General features: G+C 51.7%; 1 protein-coding gene across 16 annotated transcripts in view; it reads left to right on the top strand.

The window, feature by feature from the left end:
* Positions 1–1,219: 1,219 nt before the first annotated feature.
* The window catches only part of TCOF1 (treacle ribosome biogenesis factor 1), a 42,289-nt gene continuing 24,619 nt past the window's right edge, over positions 1,220–18,889 (top strand). For 5 of the 16 annotated variants that reach the window (XM_055386204.2, XM_055386205.2, XM_055386206.2 and 2 more), the window contains exons 1-11: positions 1,268–1,451; positions 4,776–4,831; positions 7,729–7,868; positions 11,133–11,206; positions 12,005–12,191; positions 12,816–12,889; positions 15,291–15,521; positions 17,452–17,664; positions 17,894–18,088; positions 18,231–18,440; positions 18,616–18,831. In XM_055386204.2, the coding sequence (XP_055242179.1) occupies positions 1,344–1,451; positions 4,776–4,831; positions 7,729–7,868; positions 11,133–11,206; positions 12,005–12,191; positions 12,816–12,889; positions 15,291–15,521; positions 17,452–17,664; positions 17,894–18,088; positions 18,231–18,440; positions 18,616–18,831 (1,704 nt within the window). In that variant the 5' untranslated portion in view covers positions 1,268–1,343. Of the gene's footprint in view, positions 1,452–4,775; positions 4,832–7,728; positions 7,869–11,132; positions 11,207–12,004; positions 12,192–12,815; positions 12,890–15,290; positions 15,522–17,451; positions 17,665–17,893; positions 18,089–18,230; positions 18,441–18,615; positions 18,832–18,889 lie in introns of all 16 variants that reach the window. The other 11 variants (XM_055386207.2, XM_055386208.2, XM_063705918.1 and 8 more) reach the window with 7 other exon arrangements.

The following is an 18,889-nucleotide window of genomic DNA, read 5'->3' on the forward strand; positions in this document are numbered from 1 at the left end:
GTAGGTACTCAATAAATATTTGCTCAAGAAAATGGGAAATGTTGAATGTGTACAGACACATAACATTTTCCATTCAAGTTCAAGACAAAGATAACCACATACCTGGACCTCCTAGGGTTAGGGACTCCTGCGCCCGTAAGAAACATGCTGCCCTCAGATTCTCAATGGGTCCATGAAGTTAAGAACAGCTCACTCTAACATTCTCCAGCCTACCTCACCTTTTCCCTGCCATCCTTCCCTCAACAACTACAACAGCCTCACATTTAGTATTAATGGCATGTGCTTTGGTTTTAGCAATCTTTTAAAAACACAAAACAGGGTCAACCTCCTCAGAAAAGCCAGTCAGAGACTATCTAATGCCCTCAGAGCAAAGTCCAAACTCTGTTGGGGGTGGGGAAGTTGTAGGCCTTGTCTACTTCTTCATCCTCATGTGCCCTCATTTGTTCCCTCTTCCCCACTTCACCCCACCCCACCTGGACAGCCCAGCAGCGCAGACAAGGGGTTCTGGGTTTAGGGTTCCCAGGCAATAGCAGGGTGTTTTCTCATGCCTAGACTCATGCAGTGCCCTCTGCCAGTCCTCTCCTTTGCACCCAGCAATTTCGGGTGTCTTTATGCCTCAGCTTAGATATCTCTCTGGGGTTCGGTGCTCCTCCTTGGGGCGCCCATAGGCTGCATCTGTCCCTGACAAGGCACACCAGATATTGAACTATAGTTGCTTGGTTACGGACAGTCGTCTCTGTGAGCTTTGAGGGCAACTGCCATGTATTATGCACCTTTTGAATCCCCCTAGCCTAGCCGGGTGCTAGCCCAAGTTAGGTGCTTACTACAGATTTGTTCAGTTAGCGAATGAATGAATGAATAAACTGGCAACTCGTGTCTGGTTCATGGGCACCAAAAACCATGCGAAATGGATAAATGAGCAGGTAATGGCAGTACAAAGTTCGGATCTAGAGAAAGATCCAGATTAGGGAGTTCAGAGATGAGTAAAACGCAGACCCAGCCATCAGAGAATTAACAAGGAAGATAAATCTCTTCAAGAAGCCAGCCGGAAGGATTAAAAGAGAGTCGTCCAAGTCCCGGCCGGCCCCGGGGGCGGGTCCCTGTCTAGCCCCGCCTGCTCCGCGCCAATGGGCGGTCTTGTTGATCACGAGTCTCCGCCCCCTTCGCCTTGAGGGGCGGGGCCGGCCACTCCCGGAGAGGGGACTACGTTTCCCGGCGCGCCGCGCGGCCGGAGCGAAAGAGGAGCCGGAAGTGGGGCGCGCGAGGTCTAAGGGCGCGAGGGAAGTGGCGGGCGGGGACTAAGGCGGGGCGTGCAGGTAGCCGGCCGGCCGGGGGTCGCGGGCATGGCCGAGGCCAGGAAGCGGCGGGAGCTACTTCCCCTGATCTACCACCATCTGCTGCGGGCTGGCTATGTGCGTGCGGCGCGGGAAGTGAAGGAGCAGAGCGGCCAGGTAAGCGTTCGTGGGCCGTGTGCGAGGGCCGCGTGCAAGATGTGGAGATCAGCGGCCCGCGGCCCGCGCCCCGCGCCCCGTCCCCAGGCGACCCGGCAGGCGCCCGGAGCCGGGTCCCGCAGTGCTCGACGGCGCGGCCAGGGGTAATGGAGGAGCCGCAATCTCTGCCTCCCCACTGCGACTTCAGTTCCCCTGGGCCTCACTTTCCTCATCCGGGCAGTGGGTTGGGCCAGAAAGTGTGCTCGCAGGGGCCGAACTTTGTAATTCCCGCTTCCCTTACCTCCACGCCCTTCCTGGTAGCGGGTATTTTAAGTTTCCTAAGTCTCCCGCCACGTGGCTAGGCTCAGCGCGGCCCCCCCTGGGGCAAGGAGGTTGCTGCGAGTCTCGGGGGTGGATTGCGACCAGCCCCTCGGGGGAGCGCCTGGAGAAGGGACCCTACAGCCTCTTAGTTGAGCTGGAACTCAGGCGTTTAGCGATTGTCTGTACTGAGACGGTCAGCTTTGGTACTCGAACTCGTGGTACAGTCATTTCTTACTTGATTAATTCAACTGTTAATCCGGTACTCAGGGTGCTTCCTGGTGTTCGAATGGTGAGCACCGTCTCTCAGCCCTCCTGGAGCTTACACTCTAGTAAGGTAGACAAATCAAAGAATCACAAAAGTGACTATATGCTTAGCACCGCAATAAGTGTTAAGAATGAGAGGGATGGGCCGGGCACGGTAGCTCACGCCTGTAATCCCAGCACTTAGGGAGGCCGAGACTAGCGGATCACCTGAGGTCAGAAGTTCGAGACCAGCCTGGCCAACATGGTGAAACACCGTTTCTACTAAAAATACAAAAATTAGCTGGGCGTGTTGGCGCACGCCTGTAATCCTGGCTACTCATGTGGCTGAGGCACAAGAATTGCTTGAATCCGGGAGGCAGAGGTTGCAATGAGTTAAGATCGTGCCACTGCACTCCAGCCTGGGCGATAAAGCGAGACTCTACCTCAAAAAAAAAGAGAGATGGATGGCAGATTGCCCTGGTCAGGAATAGCTGAGGTGTAAATGCCTTGTGGTGGGAGGGAACTTGTGTACACACTGGCCTGGAGAAAGTCCACTCTCTTGAGCCCAGGAGTTTGAGGATACAGTATGAGCCATGATCATGCCACTGCACTCCAGCCTGGGCAACAGAGCAAGACACTGTCTCAAAAAAAAATTTTTTTTAAGTCCATAGCAGGCCAGGTACGGTAGCTCACGCCTGTAATTCCAGCACTTTGGGAGGCCGAGGCAGGCGGATCACTTGAGGCCAGGAGTTCAAAACCAGCCTGACTGACATGGTGAAACCCTGTCTCTACTAAAAATGCAAAAATTAGCCATGCATGGTGGCGTGCACCTGTAGTCCCAGTTACTCGGGAGGCTGAGTCAGGAGAATCACTTGAACCCAGGAGGCAGAGGTTGCACTGAGCTGAGACTGAGCCACTGCACTCCATCCTGGGTGACAAGGCGAGACTGCATCTCAAAAAAAAAAAAAAAACATCCATAGTGGCTGAAGTGTGAAGTACAAGGGCCAGATGCCCCTGGGGAGATGGAGGCAGGGGCTGGCTGGAGTGGTCTGGTGGGCAGTTTGATCTTCCTTGGAAGAGCAGTGGTAAACCAATGGAGAGTTTTGAACTGGTGAGACAGTATCCTAAGCAGTCAGATCCCTTTGCCCTGTGGTGTAAGCTCTGCTCCTAATGCTTGCTCTCAGAACCTCCTGGAGGGACTAAAGGGTGATGGGCCCTAAGACGTTATCTATGCTTTTCCCAATTTCTCTGAACCTCACTTGCTCTTCCTACCGCAGTTATGGTACTTCACAGATAAGGGGAGCAAGAGATAGTACCCATCTTCATTGGAGCAAAAATATCCTGCCGTCATGGAGCACACATTCTAGTAGGAGCAGACAGGTGACAAATAGACAAAGTTTAATAAGTTAATGATATAGTATATCCAATGATGGATGGTGCTTGCTATAAAAGTAAGGCAGGCAAGGGGGATAAGGGATGTCAGACTTCGATTATAAGTAGGGTAGTCAAGGAAGTCTCATTGAGAAGGTGTCATTTGGGCAGAGACCTGAAGGAAATGAGGGAGTGAGCTGTGTAGTTAACAGGGGAGAGAACATTCCAGACAACAAGAATAGCAAGGCCGCGTTAGAGGCAGGGTGGCCTGACACATTTGAGGACAGCAAGGAGGACACTTTGCCTGAGGTGGAGCAGAGGGAAACTGACTCTTGAAATCTTAGTGTTACCGGCTCACTGCTGGGCACTGACAGATGGTCTTGTTCAAACCAGATAGCAGCCTGCAAGGTGGGTATCGCTGTTGTCCCCATGTTAAGAAGAAATCTGAAGTTTGAAGACGTGACGAGATTAGTTCAGTCCACCCGTGCCCCACATTGCTTAGCCTCGTTAGAGTACTTGATATCCTGGCTTATTGACATTTACAGAGACAGTGGGCCCTCTGGCCTCTGCTCCAAAGGCCTGGATTCCACCTGGTTCCCTCTGCTTCCACCAAGGGACTGGTACCATTTGGGCCCAGTCTTCTGCCAGCAGACTAGTAGACTGTGGTCATGCCACCTGGATGCCTCAGGTGTCTGGGCTGTGATTCGTGCTTTGGGAAGATTGGCTGGCCACGTCTTTGAAAGCTTTTTTAAAGGTCAAAGGTGGGGAAAACCCTGTCTCATGGCCTCTAGGCATGGATAGTGCCAGAGAGGCTGGGAGCTGGATGAATGCTAGCTTGGAACATTCCATCTCTGGCCTTTCAAAGGGGTTGTCTAAAAAGGTTTTAGTTGGGATTGGTTGTTCTTCTTGTCTCTGGAAGGTTTGGGACAGAACTGGCAGGGCCAAGCAGACATACTTCCCAGAGCAAAAAGACCCTCTTTTTTTTTTTTTTTTTTTTTTTTTTTTTTTAAAGAAAGGGTCTTGCTCTGTTGCCCAGGCTGGAGTGCAGTGGCACAAGCATGGCTCACTGCAGCCTCGATATCCTGGGCTCAAGTGATCCTCCCACCTCAGCCTCCTGAGTAGCCGGGACCACCAGTGCATGCCACCATTCTCAGCTAATTTTTAAATTTTTTTATAGAGACAGTCTCACTATGTTGCCCAGACTGGTCTTGAACTCCTGGGCTCAAGTGATCTTCCTGCCTCAGCCTCCCAAAGTGCTGAGATTACAGGTATGAGCCACCATGCCCAGCCAAAAAGACCCTCTTCTGAACCACCTGTCTATACGAGTCATGAGTTTGGGGAGATCTGGGTCCAAGAAGGATCCTTACTGTGCTGGGGATTAATTGTGGCTTTCTCTTTACCTCTCTGCAGAAGTGTTTCCTGGCTCAGCCCGTAACCCTTCTGGACATCTATACACACTGGCAACAGTAAGTGGTGGGGCCGACAGGGTGGAGTAGGGACACCCCAAGCAACTCAGCTTGGAATAAGCTGGGATACCTATCTGGTCTAAGATCCGTCCCCATAGCCCACTGTGGACACCATTGTTGCCTCCAGAAAGCCAGCTCACATCACATGGATGGGTATTTCTGTGTGGATATCTGGTAGTGGGAGGGGACATTGAGAGCTGTGATCTCTTAAGAACAAGAGCTTCTCACCAGCTTGTCAGTTGCTCAGCAAACATATATTGAGCACCTCCTGAAAGCCAAGTCCTGTTCTTACTTAGTATGCAAATATTGTCACAAGTGAGACAGACATGGTTCCTCCTTTCCTGCAGCTGACATTGTAGCCAAGGAGGTAGGCATAAGTCAAAGAATGAAACAAATGAATGTTAAATTACAGTGGTAGTAAGGATTACAAAAGAGAGGAACCTGTTGCCACAGCCACATAAATGGGTAAGTCTGGCTTCATCTGGGGGTCCAGGGGAAGCTTCCCTGAGGTGATCTTTGACTTGAGAGCTATAGGAATTGGAGGAGTGAACTATGCAGTGGGTAGAGAGTGGCAGGTGGAGTGTACCTGCCAGTGGAAATTGCTAATGCTAAGTCCTGTGGCTGGTGGACAGTACAGATGGGGCTAGGTCATCGCATGGATAGCCACGCATGGGCTGGTTATCCATGGTGAGGAATTTTGTTTTTATCCAAGAGCAGTGGGGCCATGGTAGGGTGAAAAAGTGAGGAGATTGCTCTGCACCATGGTGAGACTGGTGGGGCCATGGACACCATCGTCCAGGCAAGAGCTGATGGGGCTTGACACAGGGAGAACAGGGTAGAAAGTGGATTCCCAAGAATCACAGGGATGAAACCAGGGCCTGTGGATGGGTGGGAGAGGAAGTATCTGATTGACTCCACATCTAACTTGTGTACCCATGCATAGAGCTTGAAGGGAACTCAGTTTGGAGGGGAAAGATTTCAATGACATGTTGAGTGTGAGATGCCTTTTAAACATGTAAAATTTATGTACTCTTCAAGGAAGGGGGAATTATCCAAGGATGTATCAACAGAGGAATGGCTGGAAAATGGAGAGAGTAATTGTGTTCTCTTCATGCACTGGCCTGACCACAGCTGACTAAGGGAGTGAAGGACGTGCAGACATATCCCATGAGGAATGGTAGAGAGTACTGAATTGCCTTGGTTGGAAAGGAGGCAGGAGAGGGGTGTGAGGGACCACTGCACATCTTTGAGGACCAAGAATAGTGCGTTCTCTGAGGCCCTGGAGACAGAAGTGGGCCCCAAATGTACCTGCTTCAGGAAGACAGGTTTCAGCTTCTGAATATAATGACATCAGAGCTATCTAAAAATGAGGTGGGCTAGGTGGAAGTGGTGAGCTCCCTGTCATTAGAGGTGTGTAAACAAAGGCCAAAATGGTGTGGAAGGGATTACAGCCTCTGGTGGAGAGCTAAGGTCATTGAAAACCCTGCCAACCCTCAGTCCTCTGCTGCTAAGGAGAGCTTAGAGCACAGGGCACAGCCCACACTTCCTCACCCTGACTTGCCCAGGTGAGTGGGTGTTATTCGTAGTACTTCCTTCCCCCAAAAAACTGCTTCAGTGAGCTGCTCTGCACACTCTTCCCTGCCACTGGCCCCTTCTATGGGTGAGGGGGACAAGGACCTCAAACCCATGAAAGGCAGCCTAGCCTAGCAATTCCCTGAAGAGTTCAAACCCAGCAACTAGCTGTATGTATGACCTTGAGTGGATTTCTTGGCCTCCCTGAGTCTGTCTTCACCTATAAAATGAAAATAATGATGGCAATTATCTCATTGCATTGTGAGGGTTAGACACAGTGCTCCATATAAAGTGCTAAAACTACCGGTTGGAGGCTCCCACACTTCCTGCACCCGCCTCAGTATTTATTGAGCATCTACTACAACCTAGCAATATTCTTGATATAGCTGGGAACAAACCAGAGAAAAATCCCTGCTCAACAATTTTGTTGGGGGAAAAGAGGCAGAATAAATTGATACATGTAAAAATGAAACCTGTTTTTAACAGGAGAATCCTGACAAGTGGCTTTCCTGGGAACAAGGGATCCGACTATCACATCCCAAACTATGACAGAGCAGAGTCCATCGCAGCTGGGAAACCTGGGGCCTAGACAGTGACTCCCTGGGATGGGGGTCAATGGGCGTGAGACTTGAAAGTCCAGGGCCTCAGCCATCTGGGTGCTTATCCTACCCATGCCCTAGACACACTTTGCCATGAGCAAGTCACTTAGTTGTTCAGTTTTTGAGACATGTGCGAGGCACTGAGGATACTGTAGTGAGCTGCCAGCTGCCCTCCTCCCTGGGCCTTTCTGTGTAGGGGAGGAGTCTAGGAAGTAAGTAAAATAACAGGAGATAGAGAAAAGCTATGAAGAAAATGAAACAGGATCACAGGGCAGAGCATGCCTTGGAAGAGGGGCAATCTTCGAGGGCCTCTCTTGGGGGGCTACATTAAAGTTGAGACGGGAAGGACGAGGACCTGGGCAGAGTCTTCCAAGAAGGCACAGTACACACAGCATGTTCTGCAGGGGGAAGAGCCTGGGCGGTTCTGTGAGGTGCCTGCATGGGTCAGCTCCTATCACTTAAAGACTGGTAGCTGCTGCAGCTGTTATATAACATTATCCAGCATTCCTGATTATTTTAAAGACTAATCAAGAATTGTAAAAGCACTTTATGAAGTGAGTGAAAATGCAGAATACAAAATTGTGTCTATACTGTGTTTTCACCACTGTTTAGATTCTATGCACATTGCCTTTAAGAGCTGGAAGGATGCGGGAAGGTCTGTCTAGTCAATTCTTGTGGAGTTGTTCTGTCACCCAGTTGGTATAGACAGTCACCCTTGTCCTGCAGAACCTCAGAGCTTGGTCGGAAGCGGAAGGCAGAGGAAGATGCGGCACTGCAAGCTAAGAAAACCCGTGTGTCAGACCCCATCAGCACCTCGGAGAGCTCGGAAGAGGAGGAGGAAGCAGAAGCCGAAACCGCCAAAGCCAGTAAGAGCCTTGCAGCTTTGGGAACAGGCTATGGAATATTGATTGTTCTAGGGTAGAGTCTACCTCCAGCTTCTTCTCTTATCACTAGAAGACCTAAAAGACCCTGGGGAGGAGATTGGGAGGGCACCACATATCTTTGGCAGTATTTGAGCCCTTCCTCTGTGCCAGGCATTGTATCTCCATGCTCTGGGGGTGCAAGGCCAAACCAAAACAACCAGATGGGCCCTTCCAGTCTCATTTGGTGTATGGGGCCCAGGAGCTGCCCTGTTACAGGCTCCCAGGTGATTCTTATTAGCTGGAAAGAAGACACACGTTCAGAAGTACTGCTGGAGGGATTTCAGAAAGCAGCTAGCGGACACATTTTCTGTGTGACCTGTGGGATGCTTTAGGAATTGCTGATCTTCGTGTTCGTTTAGAATTGTACCCATTAGCACTAGAAGGCTGTACTGGGCACTGGTTTTACACCGTTTGCAGGAGTAACTCAGTCAAAGCTTTTATAGCCCCTTCTTCTCCTAAGGTCCCAGGGCTCCTTGTACTTTCCCCAACAGCAGCCATAACTCTACAGAGGAATTGCTGTGTCTCCTTTGCATCGTATTATCTTCTTTTGCTTACATAGAAGACACATTTCTTAATACTTATTTTTTATTTTTCAAGACAAAGTCTTGCCATGTTGTCCAGGCTGGTCTTGAACTCCTGAGCTCAAGTGATCCTCCTGCCTTAGCCTCTTGAATAGGTGGAATTCCATGCACATACCACCATGCCCAGCTTCCTGAGTCTGCTTTTAAAGTGTTTGAGATCATACTAGATATATATTTTATTATTTTTTTGAGACGGAGTTTCACTCTTGTCACCCAGGCTGGAGTACAATGGCGTGATGTCAGCTCAGGGCAACCCCCGCCTCCTGGGTTCAAGTGATTCTCCTGCCTCAGCCTCCTGAGTAGCTGGGACTACAGGAATGCACCACTACTGCCAGCTAATTTTGTGGGTTTTCTTTTTCTTTCTTTTTTTTTTTTTTTTTAATAGAGACGGGGTTTCACGATGTTAGCCAGACTAGTCTCAGGTGATCCGCCCACCTTGGCCTCCAAAAGGGCTGGGATTACAGGCATGAGCCACTGCGCCCTGGATATATATTATATATCGCTTAATTTTACATTATAAATGCAAAACGAGTTCACTTTGAACTGTAGAAGAGCATATAGAAGAAAACTTAAAGGTTTCTTGTTCTCCTTCCCTGTTCCCCATCATTCCTAAGTGCATCTCCTCATAGGTAACCTTTAAAACTTCCTCCTTTGCCTCTATATTCATTCAAACATGTATTCTTACATGCATATATACAGACCTGCATGCTATTTGAAACACAAATGGTAAAATTTCTTACTGATTGGCTATTTGGTATTAATCAATTTTATAAGCTGTGATAATGGAGGTGTAATTACATTTTTTTGTTTGTTTGTTTGGGGCTTTTTTTGATATGAGGTCTTGCCATGTTGCCTAGACTGGCCTTGAACTCCTGGCCTCAAGTGATCCTCCTGCCTCAGCCTCCGAGTGTGTAATTTTATTTTTTTAAAAGTCTTTACTGGGTTGGGCATGGTGGCTCACACCCACCGGTAATCCCAGCACTTTGGGAGGTCAAGGTAGAAGGATCACTTGAGCCTAGGAGTTGGAGACCCGCCTGGGCAACATGGCAAAACCCTGTCTCTACAAAAAATTTAAAATTTAGCCAGGCATGGTGGCGTGTGCTTGTAGTTTCAGCTGCCTAGGAGGCCTGAGGTGGGAGGATTACTTGAGCCCAGGAGGTCAAGGCTGCAGTGAGCCATGATTGTGCCACTGCACTCCAGCCTGGGCAACAGAGCAAGACTGTCTCAAAAAAAAAAAAAAAAGAAAGGAAGAAGAGTCCTCGTTGGCATCCTGGGCAACATAGTGAGACTCCGTCTCTGCAAAAAATAAGAAAATTAGCTGGGCATGGTGGCATGCACTGGTGGTCCCAGCTACTCGGGAGGCTGAGATAGGAGAATCATGTGAGTCCAGGCATTGGAGGTTGCAGTGAGCTATGAATGTGCCACTGTACTCCAGCCTGGGCAGCAGAGCAAGACCCTGTCTCAAAAAAAATTTAAAAAAGCATCCTCATTGAGAGAGAAACATGCTGAAGTATTTGTGGGCAACGTGATAGGATATCTGGCATTTTCTTCAAAGTAATGCTTGATGGGGAAGGGTGAGTGAGATAATACATGAGATGAAAAGATTGGTCACAAGTTGCTAATGGTTGGAGCTGCCTGGTTCTTCCTATTTACTACTTAAAAATTTTCCATAATTACAGAAAGAGAGAGATGGAGTGAAGTGCCAGGAAAAGAATTAGATCATGCCATTCATCTCAGCAACATTCTTCTTAACAAAAAGAAATCTGAGATTTAAGGAGACAATACCCTGGTATAAAAGCACTGAGAAGCTGGGTGCGGTGGCTCATGCCTGTAATCCCAGCACTTTGGGAGGCCGAGGTGGGCAGATCACAAGGTCAGGAGATCGAGACCATCCTAGCTAACACGGTGAAACCCCGTCTCTATTAAAAATACAAAAAATTAGCCAGGCATGGTGGTGGGCGTCTGTAGTCCCAGCTACTCGGGAGGCTGAGGCAGGAGAACAGTGTGAACCCAGGAGGCGGAGCTTGCAGTGAGCCGAGATTGTGCCACTGCACTCCAGCCTGGGCGACAGAACGAGACTCTGTCCCAGTAAATAAATAAGCACTGAGAATCAGTGAATATCGATATCTAATGGGGCCCAGGTGGCATGGTTCAGCCACCTCTCCACTAAGAAGCCATTTGAATTCCAGGCAACTTTCTCTGTGGACCTGAGGCTGGCTGCCTGCCTGACCACTGCCGCTTCTTGCCGAACGGCTTTCAGGGCTACAGTGTGGTGGCCTGTGTGAATGGTGCCCATTGCAGTGTGCAGTGCCCAGTAGGCAGCAAGAATGTGGGCCAGTCCTTTTCCCTCCAGGGGCCTCCACGTCTCATGCTGCAGGGGAGTTGGGAATCCATCAGGGATGCAGACACGTAGCTTCATGTTACCATCCTCTTCTCTCTTGCTCCTGGTGGACCTGGCTGATGCATCACAGAGCTCATTCCTGCAAGTCTGGGCTCAGCCTCAGATCCTCATGCCAGCACCAGGCAGCCAATACCAATAGAATTGTTAGGTGAGATGAAACCTGTTTGCCATTCATAGATGAGAAAAGCTCATCTGGCTCCTTTAGCAGATGTTTGTTTCTTGCAGCCCCAAGACTAGCATCTACCAACTCCTCAGTCCTGGGGGCGGACTTGCCATCAAGCATGAAAGAAAAAGCCAAGGTGAGTGGGACTGCCTTCCAAGCTATTGCCTATGGGATTTAAGGTGCCTGGCTGGGGACAGTCTTCCATGTCAGAGAAGGATAGGGTTGTGAGTAATTGCCCCACCTGGATTCAGAGCTCAACCTGTGTCATGAGTTGTGGGATCTTAGTCCCTTCACCTCTCTGGGCCTCAGTTTACTTTTCTATAAAGATAAGGATGATGCCTGCTGCAGTGGGCCACTGGGCACATTCTACACCTGGGGTAGGCGATTTCTTTCCTCTTTCATGCCTGCGTTCACCCGTTCACTCAACAGATCTTGACTAATACCCGTTATGTTCCAGGCACTGTGCTAGGTGTGGAGGCACCGTAGTGATCAAGACATCTGTGGTACTGAAACTCTAAAAGCATTTTCCAAACTGGAAACTGCTCAAAAAACAAGGTGTCATTTTCTAATAATCCAGAAAGCAGAGTTAGATACATACATGTATAAAGAATTGTGCCTCTGCGATTGCCTGGAGCATTAGCAACAATGTCTCAAAGTAATTATGAAGTAATGATAAGATCAACAACAAACTGCTACTTACCACTTAGTAAATAACTACCATGTCCCAAGAACTGGGATTCTGTTTTCTCAACACCTCTGGTGAGAGGAGGTGCTGTTTTTAACCTCACTTTAAAGATTGGGAAACAGATTGAAGGGGTAGTTTACCCAAACTCACACAGCTAAGAAGTGGTAAGATTGGGTTCAGATGCAAGTGGCCTGTGCTCTTAGTTCACCATGCCATACCAGATGCGTCTGTCACTCTTGTTCTCTGTAGGCAGAGACAGAGAAAGCTGGCAAGACTGGGAATTCCATGCCACACCCTGCCACTGGGAAGACGGTGGCCAACCTTCTTTCTGGGAAGTCTCCCAGGAAGTCAGCAGAGCCCTCAGCAAATACTACGTTGGTCTCAGAAACTGAGGAGGAGGGCAGCGTCCCGGCCTTTGGAGCTGCTGCCAAGCCTGGTAAGAAGCCCCCACCTCTAGGAACCTAGTCCCCAGAACTTGGGCTGGTGAGGCAGGCCTAGGCATTGCTTTAAGTTCTGGGACATTTCTGGAATCAAAAGTTTGTCTCCAGGACAGCCAGGTTCCTGCATCTTAGGACTTTTCTCGTCACCTAGACGAGGGAGGGTCAGCTTACAGGGACCTGGCCTCAGGCTGAACAGCCCACCTGGTGGTTGGAGCATTTTCTGCTTTATGACTCCCTGGTGAGTTACAGGGACAACTGGCAGCTCAGAGACTAAACTGAAAGGCCTGATTTGCCTGTTTCCTATGTAGAGTAGACATCTGTCTGGCCTGCATCAGCGGATATGATGGTGGATGGAGGTTCTGTAGACTGTCAGGTGCTGGTGCATGTTTGTTGGGTCCCCTCACAGCCCTTCCCAGGGCCTCAGAGATGTGTGGGAACATAGGGATGGTGATGGTACCCACCTCAGAAGGGGGCTTCACAGCTCCGTGCATGTGAGGCACACGAGGGGTGAGCGCTCAGCACCTGGCTTTGATGAGGAGCTGGTTTGTGGGGAGGTGCTGGGGAGGGGCAGGTGAGGCTGGAAAGGGAGTCCCTCAGTCCCCTCCGTGTCCGATCCTCAGGGATGGTGTCAGCGGGCCAGGCCGACAGCTCCAGCGAGGACACCTCCAGCTCCAGCGATGAGACAGACGTGGAGGTAATTGCCACCCATCCCTAGGAGCTGCCCTCTCCCAGCCTCTAACCCTTCCAGGAAGCTGTCTGGGGCTTCAGACACCAGTGGGCCCAGATGAGTTCAGCAACTGTGGTAGGGTGACCAGGAGCTGGAAAGGCTGCAGCCGGGGAGGGGCAGGGAGAGGAGCCTGGTGCTGCTTGCTGCACTCTGAGTGTGAGATCAGCCCTGGGGGCAGGAGAGGGACACCCTCCTGCCTGTGAGACTAGACAAGCCTTCCTGGGAGAGGTGCCCTGGAGTAGGGCCTCAAAGCACAGTGGGCTTCACTGGGAAGGGATGCAGAGGAGGCAGGGCATTCCAGACAGGAAATGGGGCAAGAACAGGGCCCAGAGGCAACAGTGTGGCTGTCGTGGTCTTGCTAGGGCTGCGGCTGCTGAGAGGGTTCTGGGCCAACTGGTGAATGCCAGGCCTAGACACTTGGCTAGAGTTGGGCAGGACTCTTGGGTTTGTGAACTTTGACCTGGAAAAGGTCTCCACAGGTTACTTCTTATTGTGTACCCACTAAGTGGCAGACCTGGGGAATATAGTGATGAGCAGGACAGGCAGAGTTCTTGCTGCCATGGGGCAAGGGAGCGTCCCTCAGATATTTAACTGGTGATGGCTGCTATGAAGTGGAAATGTAGAGGGCCACGCAGGGCAGGAACCTGACATTGATGAATAGGCGTAAGCAGAAGGAATGGCATGTGCAGAGAAGGCGGCAAAGAGTTTGGTGCTTTTAAAGAACATTGATCTTTTTTTAAGACAGTCTCACTGTGTCACCCAGGTTGGAGTGCAGTAGCGCGATCTTGGCTAGCTGCAACTTCCACCTCCCGGGTTCAAGCGATTGTCGTGCCTCAGCCTCCCAAGTAGCTGGGATTACATGTGCACGCCACCACGCCTGGCTAATTTTTGTATTTTTTGTGGAGACAGGGTTTCACCATGTTGGCCAGGCTAGTCTCGAACTCCTGACCTCAAGTGGTCCATGTGCCTTGGCCTCCCAAAGTGCTGGGATTACAGGCATGAGCCGCCACGCCTGGCCAAAACCTTGATCTTTAAATGAGAGGGAGAAACCAGGCACAGTGGCTCACACCTGTAAGTGCAGCACTCTGGGAGGCCAAGGCAGGAGGATCATTTGAGGCCAGAAGTTTGAACCCAGCCTGAGCAACATAGTGAGACCCTGTCTCTACAAGATGTTATTTTTTAAAAAAACAAATAAATTATGGGGAAAGTGACACAAGATGAAGTCCTAGGTAGACAGGGGCCAGATCTTCTGTCTGACCTTGAGGACCACCATAAGGAATTTGGGTTTTATTCTAGGGGCTGTGAGAAGCCATGCCAGCAAGGAGAGATGGCCTGATTTGCATTTAATAAGATTGCTGGCTGCAGCCTGGGTTGGAGGGCAGTGCAGAATAAAAGCAGTAAGACCGTGTAGGAGACTATTGGAGTAATACTGATACTGGCATAAGAGGCTGAGGGCTGGGAGACCAAGGTGTCCACAGTTGGAAAGATGTTTTCAAGGGAAAACCAGCACAAGTCAGGGATGAACTGATCTGGTGCCCAGGGAACTTCTCACTTTACTGTGCTGCCTGGCCCAGTAACCCTGTGAAGGTTGAAAGCTCACCCCCATCTACCCCAGGCCTTACCAAGGGCTGCCCTCCACCTTCCGTCCTCACCCTTGGGCCCTAGATACCACCAGCTGTAAGGACATCCCTGGCTTCTGTCACCCCAGGCCTTGCCAAAGGGAAGAAGACCACTCCCAGCCCTCCATAAACACACAACCTCAATGGGCTGAGGCTGTGCAGAGCTCCAGTAGCAGACGCCCCAGAAACCCAGGGCCGCAAGGGGTCTGATGGATCTCAGAGGTAGAAGTAGGGCACTGACTGCCTGGGAAATGTCTGAATTGTGGAAGTGTAGGAAAGAGCTCACAGAAGGAAGGAATTTGCCCAAGGTGTGGCAAGCCAGTGGCAGAGGTGGTGTTCACATCCTGAACTCCTGGCCCTCAGGAGGGCTGCTGTGATCAGATACTTGAGTTTAAGGGGCAGACAGGATGAGCTCTCCTGATTGAGATGCAAGCCCTTCTCTCAGGCCAAGCCCTGTGTGTGCCAGGTGGGAGATGAACATAATGGTTTTGAGATCTGTTCCAAAGTCAGACAGTCCAGGGTTCCAGTGGGGCTCTGTCCCTTCATATTGATCATGAGTGATTTTACCTCTTTAAGCCTCTTGTACTTTTCTGGAAAATGGATCTAAAGCTAATAGCCGTCTCAGGGAGTTGCTTAAAAATCCAGTGACATTAGGAAAGAGCTTTATCAACTGCTGAAGCACCTAATACAAAACCTTAGGGGGAAACAGTAATTATTATTCATTTTCTAATTCCATCCTCTTGTTCCAGGGGAAACCCTCAGTAAAACCAGCCCAGGTCAAAGCCTCATCAGTTTCTACTAAGGAGTCTCCAGCAAGAAAGGCGGCCCCAGCCCCTGGGAAGGTGGGGGATGTGACACCCCAGGTCAAAGGAGGGGCCCTGCCCCCAGCCAAGAGGGCCAAGAAGCCAGAAGAGGAGTCAGAGAGTAGTGAGGAGGGATCTGAAAGTGAGGAGGAGGCCCCTGCAGGGACACGAAGCCAGGTGAGGCCTGGAGGAGGGCTGCCCCTTGGAGGACCTGCGGGTCCCCCAGCAGCCTGAGCACTCTGCCATGAGCACCTCTGCCACTGGAGTTGGGGAGAGGGAGGAGTATGGTGTGAAGTTGAAGAGCAAAAACAGCCTGCTTCCCACAGGGGAGTCTTGCACTCCACTTTGTCTGTGACCAACTTTACCTCAGTTTCTCTGCCTAGTAAATGGGCCGCTGTCCTCGTCCCAGCCAGTCCTGCTGTGAGGGACTTGAGAAGTTTGATTGCCTAATCCTCTGACTTCTCAGGACAAACCAGACCCTGAGCAGACAAACACTATGTTAGCTAAAGGGAATCCAGTTCCCTTTTCCATCTGCTGGGAGTGGGCAGGGCTACAGCCCCAAGGCCCTGGGTGCATCCCAAGGGCAAGACAGGGGGGCTGGAAAGCAATGGAAGTCAGAGCAGGAAGGAGGAAGAGTGAGGGTCACCCACCCAGCCCCAGGCCTGGGGCAGGACAAGGCGGGGGCATGCAGTAGATAAGCAAATCCCCTGTGTTAGCTGCTGGTAAATGGTAAAGAGGAAAGTCGGGTGGGGGACATAGGAATGGCAACTTGAAGCAGAGTGCTCTGGGCTGGCCTTGGGAGAAGGCGTCTCAGTAAAGACCAGAAGGAGGAAGCACTCTTAGGAAGGTCATTCCAGGCAGGGGCTCAGCAAGTGTCAAGGCCCTGAGGTGGAAGTAGGACTATGAATTGTGACAAATTGTTGTTCCCACCCCATCTACAGGGAACTTCTACTCCTCGGCTGTCTATTTTGCAGTGTCTGGGGGCTACACAGTGTTGGATGGGCATCCACTTTGAGAAGGAACACAAATGTGATTTTTTTTTTTGAGACAGTCTTGCTCTGTTGCCCAAGCTGGAGTGCAGTAGCGGCAATCATAGCTCACTGCAGCCTCACTCCTGAGTAGCTAGGAATACAGGCACACACCACCGCACCCAGCTTGTGTGTGTGTGTATAGACAGGGTTTCACTGTGTTTCACAGGCTGTGGACTCAAGCAGTCCTCCCACCTTGGCCTCCCAAAGTGCCGTGATTACAGATACGAGCCACCGCACCTGGCCATAAATGTGAACTTTTATGTAAAATCTGCTTTCTCCATTTGGCTCAAAAATTTAAAAAGGAGCTAGCCAAGCAAGACCTGTGTGGAGCAGCCTGCACTTTCTGCATGAGAAGCTTCTTAGAAGATCAGAGCTGCTGTTTTCTAGGGTTGTTGGCCCAGGGCTGAACACCCAGGGCCTTCCAGGGAAGACAGGGCCTGCAGCCACCCTGCCAAAGCCCCAAGACAGTGCAGAGCCCCACCGAGGAGTTAGTGAAGAGGGGGCCAGGTGTGCAAACCTTGCCCCATGAGGCTGAGGGTGGGCTTCCCAGGGGTCCTGCTGCTGTCCATGTGCAGAAAGTCCAGTGAGGGCCTCCCTCAGTCCCTTCCCCACTTTCAGACTGCCTCTTCATTCCTTCCCTTCCCTGGGCCTTTGCACACCCCCTCCCCACAGCCCAGTCTGATGATGCTCCCGATAAGCCAGTGCCTGTGCCTCCAGAGCTCTCTGGCCAGTGGGAGCCCAGCAGAGGACAGGCTCTAACTACCCAGTGTGCTGGGGCACCAGGGGGAACCATGTTAAGGAAGTAGTGTCTCTTAGGGAGCCAGAGACAGAGGAGGCAGTGGCTAAGTGAAATGGAACAGGGGGCATGGAGGCTCCAGGAGTGAGAGTGTGTGAAGCTGATCGATTTTTGAGAAACCAGGAGGCCAGTGTGGCCAAAGTATCAGTCAAGGTGGGGAGTGGGGAGGGAAGCAGGGGAGGTCTTAGGAGCCTCATTAAGGCCTCTGGACTTTATCCTAAAGGCATCATCAGAGAGTTTTCACAAGCAGGAGAGCAAACTGCCCTTTCTTTTTCACCAGGTAAAGGCCTCTGAAAAAATTCTCCAGGTCAGAGCTGCCTCGGCCCCTGCCAAGGGGACCCCTGGGAAAGGGGCTACCCCAGCACCCCCTGGGAAGGCAGGGGCTGTAGCCTCCCAGACCAAGGCAGGGAAGCCAGAGGAGGACTCAGAGAGCAGCAGCGAGGAGTCGTCTGACAGTGAGGAGGAGACGCCAGCTGCCAAGGCCCTGCTTCAGGTGAGGCCTGAGGAGGGAGACTCTATGCAGCCAGGCCCGTCCCCAGAAGGCCTTCTCAGGACTTGTTCTCCCACTCTGGGCCAGAGCCCCGGGCGTGTCTCAGACCCCAGCCCCTTACTCCCCTCTCACTGTGTGGCATCATTTGCCCTATCTGGTCTTCTGTACCTGGTGTCCTGTGTCTCCTCACACGTCCATCCTCTGGCTGTCTCCCCTTGTCTTGTTTCTCCAGGCGAAGGCCTCAGGAAAAACTTCTCAGGTCGGAGCTGCCTCAGCCCCTGCCAAGGAGTCCCCCAGGAAAGGAGCTGCCCCAGCGCCCCCTGGGAAGACAGGGCCTGCAGTTGCCAAGGCCCAGGCGGGGAAGCGGGAGGAGGACTCGCAGAGCAGCAGCGAGGAATCGGACAGTGAGGAGGAGGCGCCTGCTCAGGTGAGGCAGAGGGGAGGGGTGGAGAGTAGCCCCATGCCTAAACCCCAGCACCTGCATGGGTGTGACCACCTTTGCCACATCCAGCTCCTGTCTCCACACGTCCATCCTCCAGGCTCTCCCCTCATCCTGTTTCTCACTCCAGGCGAAGCCTTCAGGGAAGGCCCCCCAGGTCAGAGCCGCCTCGGCCCCTGCCAAGGAGTCCCCCAGGAAAGGGGCTGCCCCAGCACCTCCTAGGAAAACAGGGCCTGCAGCCGCCCAGGTCCAGGTGGGGAAGCAGGAGGAGGACTCAGGAAGCAGCAGCGAGGAGTCAGACAGTGACAGAGAGGCACTGGCAGCCATGAATGCAGTTCAGGTGAGGCTGGAAGCCGCCCTGCATGGCCTGTGCCCCGCCTCAAAAGACCTCCTGTGGTTTTGACTTTTCCTCTCTGAACCTAGAGCCCTGTGCAGCTGGCTTCGTTTGCTCTCCTCCCCTCACTCACATTCTCCTTCTGGACTCCCTCCCTAATCTTGTCCTTTGTGTCTCCCAGGTGAAGCCCTTGGGGAAAAGCCCCCAGGTGAAACCTGCCTCCACCATGGGCATGGGGCCCTTGGGGAAAGGCGCCGGCCCAGTGCCACCTGGGAAGGTGGGGCCTGCAACCCCCTCGGCCCAGGTGGGGAAGTGGGAGGAGGACTCAGAGAGCAGTAGTGAGGAGTCATCAGACAGCAGTGATGGAGAGGTGCCCACAGCTGTGGCCCCGGCTCAGGTGAGGCCCCTTCCTGTAAGGCTCTTTCCCCCTCCCCCCGCTCAGCGTGGAGCTGCCT

This window comes from Gorilla gorilla, chromosome 4 (genome assembly GCF_029281585.2).
Source record: "Gorilla gorilla gorilla isolate KB3781 chromosome 4, NHGRI_mGorGor1-v2.1_pri, whole genome shotgun sequence".
Taxonomy (NCBI): Eukaryota; Metazoa; Chordata; class Mammalia; order Primates; family Hominidae; genus Gorilla; species Gorilla gorilla.